Here is a 9838-nt window from a genome sequence, read left to right on the forward strand (position 1 = left end):
CTCCTGTTAATGTGTTGAATTATATTAATTGATTTGTGTATGTTGAACCAGCTTTGCATCCATGATAAATCCTGTTTTATTATAGTGTATAATTTTTTTGATGAGTTGCTGAAGACGGTTGGCCTGTATTTTGTTGAGAAATTTTGCGTCAATATTCATCAAAGAATTGGGTCTATAGTTCGCTGTCTTTGATGAGTCTCTGTCTGGTTTTGGGATGCGGTTATAGTGGCAAAGAGCCTTCGTTTTCAATTTTGTCGAAGAGCTTGAGGAGTATTGGTGTGAGCTCTGCTTTGAAGACCTTATAGAATTCAGCTGTGAATCCATCTGGCCCTGGACTTTTCTTGGATGGAAGGTCTCTTACTGCCATTTCTATTTCAGTGCTTGAAATAGGTTTATTTAGTTGGATTAGGTCTTCTTGGTTCAGTATGGCTATGTTAATATTGGCTAGAAATTCATCCATTTCTTCTAGATTCTCAAATTTGTTGTCATAAAGTTTTGAAAAGTATTCCCTCATGATGCTCTGGATCTTGGTAATTTCTGTTGTGATATTACCATTATCATCTGTGATTGTGTTTGTTTGGGTATGCTCCCTTCTTTTTTTTGGTAAGATTTGTTAAGGGTCTGTCAATTTTGTTAACTTTTTCAAAGAACCAACTCCCTGTTTTGTTCATTCTTTCTATAGTTTTTTTGGACTCCAATTCATTTAGTTCTGCTTTGATTTTAATAATTTGCTTCCTTCTACTGGGATTAGGGTTGGTTTGTTGCTCTTTTTACAAGAGCTTAAGGTGGGACATTAAATTGTTGGCTTGCATTTTTCCAATTTGTTAATGTAAGCACTCAGAGATATAAATTTTCCTCTGAGTACTGTCTTTGCTGTGTTTCAAAGGAGCTGGTATTTTGTGTGCTCCTTTTTGTTAAATTTCACAAACTGTTGGATTTCTGTTCTGATCTCTTTGATGACCATTGGTGATTCAACTATGTGTTGTTCAATCTCCATGAGTTACAGGGTTTTAGTTGGTAGAGTTTGGTGTTCAGTTTGAATTTGATGCCCTTGTGGTCTGAGAGAATGCAGGGCATAATTTCAGTGTTTCTGAATCTGCACAGGTTTGCTTTATGCCTAAAATGTGGTCTGTTTTGGAAAATGTTCCATGTGCTGCTGAAAAAAACGTATATTGTGATGTTGCTGGGTGAATTAATCTGCAGATGTCTGTTAGATCTAATTGGTCTACACAGTTGTTCAATTCTGAGGTTTCTCTGTTGAGTTTTTGCCTAGTTGATCTGTCCATAGGTGAGAGTGGTGTGTTAAAGTCACCAATAATCGCTGTGTTTCGATCTATGTGAGGTTTTAGTGAAAGCAAAGTTTGCTTGATGAAGTTTGGTGCTTCAGGATTAGGTGTGTAGATATATTGGATGGTTATGTCCTCCTGGAGGAGAGATCCCTTTATTAGCATGTAATAACCTTCTTTCACTTGCTGTTTTTCTAAATATGCAGATTATACTCCAAATATTTTCAACACTTAATAGTGACAAAGTAAATACTTAGGAAGCCATGTTAAAATACAAGTAAGCTTTTAACACTTGAATTAAAAGAGGGATACATTTCAGATGATCAATAGGCATTTTATTAAGTATAAATATTTAAACTACATAGAAATTGTAACTTTTCAATTAATCCAGAGACAAAAGGATTACTTGGTTTTGTATTTATCTTTGATAAGTTTTTCAAATACAGTGTCATTTGATATTAATATTACATTTTTTTCAAAATAATAGTGCATTATAAAATATCTGGCCAAATTTAGTAATAATCAGTCTTCTGGGTGAGCTTTCTGAAGTGCAGTCAATTGAGATAAATAATCCTAAACACAAAACAACAAAAACCATTACCCACCTAGAATATTATAAAATCACAGACATCAAACTGTCTGCAAAAACAAAGTGGATTCGTGGAAACCAGATGGAGAGTTAAGCCTTGAGCCATTGCCTTTGATTCCCAACAGCCATGATTCCTCTGCACCTTTATCTTTGTTGACAGGGCCTGACTTCCACAATGGAGGCCAATAATTACTTTCCCAGCTTCCTTTGCAGCTAGTCTGTCCTCCATTTCTGACTAATGAGATCTAAGGGGAAATCTGCTTAGAGCTTCTGGGGAAATATTTCCCTCTCCAATCTTAAAAGAGATACATGAGGAGAAGACTTGTGGTAATTGCGAAGGCCAGCTAGAGCTTTTGTTTATTTATTTATTTATTTTAAAATGCTTTATCTGCCTCTCTCTTTTATCTTTTTCCCAATTCCTCCAGGCTTATTGACAACTGACTGTTGTTTTTGTTCAATAACCAAACAAAAATTGGTAAAACATTGGTTATATGTTAGTGAAATCAAATATAAAAGGGCCATGGTATTTACAATTAACTAGTAACTGCACAATAGTCTTCCAGATCACCACTGTATTTTGGAACAAAATTTGGCAGGTATATTTGTGGAATATATAGTGAAATTATATACTGGCAGTTAAAACAAGACACTTTCCCTTCCCCCATACATACCCACTCCTTTAATGTAGTTACAGTTAGGAAGGTCCACTGGTGTTACTTCATGGGAAACACCAAATCTTGTACTAAGGAGGAAAAGAAACGACACCCATGAAACTACTCAGCAATTAGAACTAAGTTGAAGCTGGGTACTAGTGGCTCATACACAGAAACCTTACTACTCAGAAGGCTGAGATGTGAGGGTCCTGGTTCAAATCCAGCCTGGGCAGAAATGTCAGTGAAACTCATCTTCAGTTAATCAGCAAAAAGCTGGAAATAGAGCTGTGGTTCAACTGGCAGATGGCAACCTTGAGCAAATCCCTCAAAACTCAAAGGCAGTACGACCCTTTTCAGGCCTCAGTACACACACACACACACACACACACACACACACACACACACACACACACACACACACACAGAGACAGAGATAGGGACAGAAAGACAGACAGAGAGAACTTAATTGCAAAGGTAAGAATCCTATCTAAATTTTCCTTACCTGTACCATGCCATGGTAAAAATCTCAGAGTTAGTCCTTGGCGCATGTAACTCTACCTGACTAGTGAGATCCTGAAGAACAACATTTACTTGTTATGTAAGGTATCTAATAACATGCAGAGATAGGCAGATATATCACATAGGGTCTTCTAGCCTCTGTCCTCTTTCACAGGAACTATTTAGTCAGTTACTTTGGTTAGGACGCCTATGTGAAAAGTTAGGTTAAATGGAAACATGACTTCAATTTGCTCCATTGCTGTTTGAGAACTATTGACAGCTGGACCTCCCACCCTGCTGCCCCTGTGGCTCACAGCCTGGACTTGGCATCAGCTTTCAGATGTAGTACTTAAAAACACAGATGTGTTTAAAGGTTTTGAGACTTCAAAAAATGATACCCAAGGCCAGCATGTAAGGAAAGGTATCACCTCTCTGCCATACACACAAATGAATGTGTACTCACACACACACACACACACACACACACACAAGCAAATATGCATGTGCACACACATGTACATGCACAAATGCACAAACACAAATACACAGAAACAACTTCCCAAATCTGAGTACCTAAATAGCACAGCAGGGAGAGCAGGGAGGAGCATTTGAGTGAAGCATAAAAGAAAAAGGAACAGATGTGTAGAGGAAGTTCCTGCAAATTGCCTGAGGAAAGCTGTTGATAGCTTTTTAAAAGAAACAGACCACTGCATTAATGTTGCCAAGACATGTAAACGATAAACTTATACTATTAGATGAGACGATATGGTATAGTCAAATTGAGTAGTGACAATTAACCAATGATTCCTCCAAGTTTTGTTTGACTAAGGATTTTCTGAGAAATTCTTTTCTTGTCCTTCTGGCCATTTAGTTTCACAGGAGAAAAGATCAAGGGATGAAACAAACATTCCAGATAACATTCTAATTGACATGGTATAAAATGATGAGAATTTAGGATGAGGTAATATTCATACCATCAGAAATAGGTAGTATTCCTACTACCATAACATCATTCTGCCTGTTCGGGAACTCTGCTCTAATAGGCCAGGAGGTGAGGGCAGTAATCAGTTTTGTAAAAATGCCAGCCCAATGCCTGACTAAAATAAAGTTTGAGGGAGAGAGGTACAGAGACAAACAGAGGAGGATGTCTGACCTGCAAGGAGACCGCGGCTCTCTGAATGGTAGGTATGAGCTTAGAATGCAGACTTCAAAGGGAAGTTGAGATCTGTCCCCATATCATGGGATATTAAAAGGTGTTAAAAATGGCAATAAGACATTCTAATCACCAAAGTCTTTAATTCAGAAATAAAGTAAGTGATACAGGAGTGGCTTATTGTTTAGGCTGAGATCTACAGAAAAGAAAATATTTTAGATGATATAAACAGCACACACACACATACACATCTGAAACAACTTTTATGAGTTCACAAAATAATGCATATAATAATTTATTTGTTCAGTGCTGTGGATGGAAACCCTAGCCTTGTGCCTGCCTGTTAGGCAAACATTTAACCCTAACCTTTACCTCCAGTCCCATGTGATACATCTGTAAAAATATTTTTTTTCAATTCTACTTCATTTATTTAAAAATGTTAGATACTGTGTATTAAATTGATTTTGTGATCTGCATTAGGAAAGAGAATGGTCTGGGTAATATTTATAGAATATCTCCTAAGAAACTCAAAAGACAGGCTCAAGTTGTTAAGGGTGAAGCATCATAACTGGTAACAATGTAAAGAACTGTCAGGAAAGAGAGGATTTTAAACATGTAAAATCACTGAATGGGCCAATACTTGTGAAAAATGGGAAGGATCGACAAATTAGCTTCCTCTCCCTCCCCCAAAAAACACATAGGGGGAATAAATATGCTGTCTGTCTCAAAAGGATTGTTTCTTGTGATAGGTTCACAGAAAGCAGGGAAAGGCAGAATGGCTTAACTACCATTCTAATATAATCATCTCTCTCATACAAGATGGCTGCTCACCTAGAAATAGCAGAAGAATCCTATGGGAACCCAGGATAGGCCTTTTAAAAAGGCATCCGATCTGCACCCAGTACCTTTGGATTCCAATTTGTGGCTCACCTAGTCTTATCTCAACAGAATGTCATTGATGCCATAGTCGGGGGACTGTGCATATGCTCATTTCACATTCCTACACCTCCCTGATGTGTTTTTTTTTCCTTACTTATTGATGACTAAGATTAAGTGACTTTTCAAGGCCACAGAGTTATGATGTGCCTAAACTTGGATTGGAACTAAAGTTTGAATGCTAATCTACAGGCAAGCCTCTACAGGAAAAAACCAAAAAATCTTACAAATGACATTGTTGAAAAAAAAGCAGGAATAAGCACTTGAAGACCCACTTTGCCTGTGTTACTAAATCTAGGTCACTGGGTCCCCCACACACACACTTATTCTCAAATTATCAGGAGATAATATATCAGGGCTTCAAGTCCAAATGTTCCAGGTTTAAGCAATGAAGTTGAAGTCTGAGACCAACACATGTTTGAACTGCATTCAAAAATCCCTCCACCTTTTCTGTGCATGATTCTGTGTCAACACTTACTGGATCCCTATCAAAGAAAGAAAAGGGTGAACTATGCACTTAGACATCCATCCTGGGACTCCAGGGCCCAGGCACTCTTGCCACCACACATCCTCCATTCATTCTGTGGCCCAAGTGCTAACCGTGTGCTAAGAGCTCCCACACATATTCCCACATGTAATACTCTCAGCTGCCTTTCAGATACAGAAGCATACATTCCTTGTTTCATGTGTCAAGTCACTGATAGGTGGTTGCTTGTGTAAAATGGTAATGTTGGCATTGGAAGTCAGTAGCTATGTTTATTGCTATTTCTAGGTCTTCTCTTTCCGTAGACATAATACATGTTGATGTCCCTGCCTCTCTTCTGTTACTATGGCCTTATTGTGACTTGATTGGACCAAGTCAGTGTGAAGAGAAGTAATGTAAATAGGAGCAAGTATGTTGAACTAATCCTCAAGGACAACTAAAAATCTGGCCAAAGAATTAAATCACCTTCAATATCCCAAGGACATTCTTTATTGAAATAGAGGATGTAATCCAAAGGTTCATATGGAACAACAAAAGATCCAGAATAGCCAGAGAAATTCTAGGCAAAAAAAAAAAGGCAGTGCAAGTGGCATTACAATACCAGACTGTAGACTTACTATAGAGCCATAATAACAAAAACATCATGGTATTGGCACAAAAATAGATGAGAATCAATGGAACAGACTAGAAGATACAGAAATGAAACAACATATTTACAGTCAACTTATAGTAGACAAAGGAGCCAGAGATATACAGTGACATAAACACAGCCTCTTCACTTATTGATGCTGGGCAAACTGGGCAGCCACATGCAAAAAAACTAAAATTGATCCCAGCCTGTCATCATGTGTGAACATTAACTCAAAATGGATCAAAGATCTCAATATTGGACCTGAAACCCTGAAATTGCTACATGACAGAGTAGGAGAGACACTGGAATTCATAGGCACAGGAAGAAACTTCTTGAACAGAGTCCCAGGGTCACAATAGTTTGGAGAGAGAGACTCGACAAAAGGGGACTACCTAAAAACAAAAAGTTTCTGCACAGACAAAGATATAGCTACTAAAGTAGAAAGGCAGCCAACCAACTGGGAAAAGATATTTACCAATCAGACACTTAATATCCAATATCTACAAGGAACTCAAGAAACTAATCCAGGAACCTCATTTGCTTTGCTTGTTTGCTAATGGCTGATGTCCAAGAAGCTTTTTGCTGTTCTTCCTGGGCTGCCTTAATATCATAATCCTCCAGATACAAGCCACCAGGTAGGTAAGCCCAGTTACTTTTTTGCTTCTAATAGTATTCTCATACTTGTGTTTTCAAAAATAGCAATTTGAGAAAAAAGCAAAAAAATTATTTTAAGAACTGATTCTAAACATAACCATCTAATTAATCCCATGTCATATTTTCAAATTTGAAGGGTCTATTAATGTTTTACTTCAAGGTAAGTAATATAAAATATATTGACTGCGGTGATCACTACACTGAACTGTAAAAAGTTACCATGAACATTTCAACACACTTTCACATCTCTACATAAGTCCTATAGCATCCATAGAGATTATTAAACACTTAAAAAGGAATTAGAAATGAACATTGAACATCTCTCCAGGTGCCTTTGGCTCAGGCCTATAACCCTAGCTATTTAAGAGCCTGAAATCTGAGGATTGTGGTTCAAAGCCAGACCAGACAAGAAAATCTGTGAGACTCTTCTCTCCAATTAATCACTGGAGAAAGCTGGAAGTGACTCTGTGGCTTGAGTGATAGAGTGCTAACCTGGAGCAAAAGAAGCTCAGGGAATTGCACAAGCCCAGAGTTCAACTTCAAGTCCCAGAACTGGCAAAACCAAACCAAACCAAGACAACAACAAAAAAACAATCAAAAACAAAAACTGAACATTTCCTCAGTAGTTATGATGCCCTACTCTTGATTTTTGTTGTTTCTTACATAGATTTGCATTACCATTACCAGTTTCCAGAAGCCTCAAAGCCTGGACTTGCATAATGATCTGCCCTAGAACCCACGGTTTAAGGAAAGCCAGAATCCAGGACTAGAGTGTCAGCACCAGGATTCTTGCCTTTCTTCCTGGCACCCATTGGAGCAGGTGAGCTCTTTAAAAAGAGCCTTTGCTCCATGTAGTTGGGGCCTGCAGATCTGTTGTTTTTAAGAGCCTGTATCTTGCTTTGTGGATACAGTGATCCTGGAGGATGCAAGAGTGGAAAGCACCAGGGACTGCCGCCCTCACCCCAAGTGAACTTACTTGTAAGAAGACTTGTGGCCTATGAAAAGTGAGACTGCTACACTCAGGAGGGTGAGCACCAGCAGTTTTGCCATAGTCTGGAATAAACCTATGCACGAGATTGAAGAGTGCAGTCACTGCTAGGAGCCTCTTGCTTGCCTAGAGCCTCCTAGCAAGAACAGCCCAGAATTAGGCTTGTCAGGTGCCCTTATCTCCACCCTCTTTTCCCATCTCCACCCCCTTTTCCCCTCTCCCCTATCCCCTGCTGGTTATCAGCTCTACCCCTGGCTATCACCCAAGAACTTCTCTCTGAAAGCAAACCTCAGCTGCTCCTTGGACATTTAAAGAGAGGAGACGGAGAGCCAGGTGCCTAGATTGGTCAAGAAGTGATCATTAAGCACATAGAAGGAAATAGAGAGCCGTGAGAAAGGAGAGCCAGTTTGCTGGACTTTTCTTTTTTTTTTTAATGCCAAAAAGGGTCTAATCCTTGGTGCTCAGGTGAGTTGAGTAACTTAATCATAATAATTCATTCAAACACAAACAACAAGAAAAAACACACTGAAGAAAGAACTGGTTGGAGCACCTTTCCCCTAACTGTTCTCAGTAGGTCCACTTCTGACCTCTCAGCTCACATGTTTGTTTATTCCTTCACTTGGCTGACATTTATTGAGGATCAGTGGTGTGTCAGGCACTGTGCCCCATGCTAGATGAATATGGTCAGTGTTTCTCACATTCCAGCCCGGGATGGAAATCAGGAAGACATATCACTCCTATGGCATATGTAATGTGCTGATAATGTATGTGTGCTATACACATGCATGGATACCATGGAGAGAAAAAAAGGCCTCATCCATGTAAAGGACCAGAATGTGGAGGCAGTGCTTTCGTATATCCATGCCTCTCTCCCCTCCTATCATCTTATGAATGATTCCTACTTTGCTGCCAATCCCACCCCATTTGCCCTGGGACCCTTTCCTCCTCAAATTTTCTTAATTGCAGTTATATCTTCTCACTCCCTCCTGCAATATACATCTCTTTTTTTTCTGGAATATTCTATGAAGCATCAATATAGTTATCACTCATAGTTCTCTGAAGAGGAAACATTCTTGCCTTCCCTATTCTATTTCTCTGCTTTTCTTCTCCTCCTGGAGACTTATTTTTAAATCTTGAGCTTCTTTGTAATGCATCTGACCATCCATTAGAGCACCTAAGTGAAAGGTTATACCCACAGAGGATGCAGCAGACATGAATAAAGGTTTCCTTAACCCTCCAGATCAGACTAACTGCCAACTGCATAGTTATTCTGGCTGACACCATGTGAAGTGGAAGTATCTATCCAACCTAGAAGGATCACAGAATCCAAGAGAGGACAGTATTTGAAAAATTGGAGTGGCCATCTGTGTCCACTGAGTATGAGTCAAATAAATATATTTGATCACATGAATGCAATAGGTGGCTTAATTGGAGTAAATTCTGTAATTGAGTCAAAGGAACATGGCTGTTATTAGAATATGGTAAATAGAGAAGATTGGAGACAGCCCTCCAAATCAAGTTTGTGTGCTTACTATGGCTAAGTAATCTGGGGATGGCTCAGCAGTCTGTATGGTGGATTTTCCCTCTGTGAAGTCTAATAATCTCTTTAAAATGTATACAAAGTCTGAACTATTGCGCCCCAATCTGAACATGCTCCCAAACAGAGCTTGAACTCTGAGCCTGGACTCTGTCCCTGAGCCCTTCAGCTCAGTCTGCCACCCTATCCTTTGAGCCACAGCCCCACTTCCCATTTTCTAATGATTAATTGGAAATGAGAGTCTCTCATTCTTTAGTGCCCAGGCTGGCTTTGAACTGCAATCCTCAGATCTCAGCCTCCTGTACAGCTAGGATTGGAAGTATGAACTACTACGCCCAGTTTATCTTACACTTTCTTCCACCAAATACATCAGTCAATCCAAAAGATTTCTTTCTATTGGCCATCTATTGCCGCATAATAAATTGTTGT

The 9838-nt window shown here is 39.1% G+C and overlaps 1 protein-coding gene across 1 annotated transcript in view; it reads right to left on the reverse strand.

Annotated features, from left to right (window-relative positions):
* Positions 1-8015, reverse strand: part of Pon1 (paraoxonase 1) — a 32998-nt gene extending 24983 nt beyond the window's left edge. The window contains exons 1-2 of the mRNA XM_090333137.1: positions 7861-8015; positions 2547-2617 (exon numbers count right to left, since the gene is read on the reverse strand). Of these exons, the coding sequence (XP_090189263.1) occupies positions 2547-2617; positions 7861-7934 (145 nt within the window). The 5' untranslated portion in view covers positions 7935-8015. The remainder of the gene's footprint in view (positions 1-2546; positions 2618-7860) is intronic.
* Positions 8016-9838: the final 1823 nt, after the last annotated feature.

Source organism: Megascapheus bottae, chromosome 5 (genome assembly GCF_031878675.1).
Source record: "Megascapheus bottae isolate mThoBot1 chromosome 5, mThoBot2.hap1, whole genome shotgun sequence".
In the NCBI taxonomy this organism is placed as follows: Eukaryota; Metazoa; Chordata; class Mammalia; order Rodentia; family Geomyidae; genus Megascapheus; species Megascapheus bottae.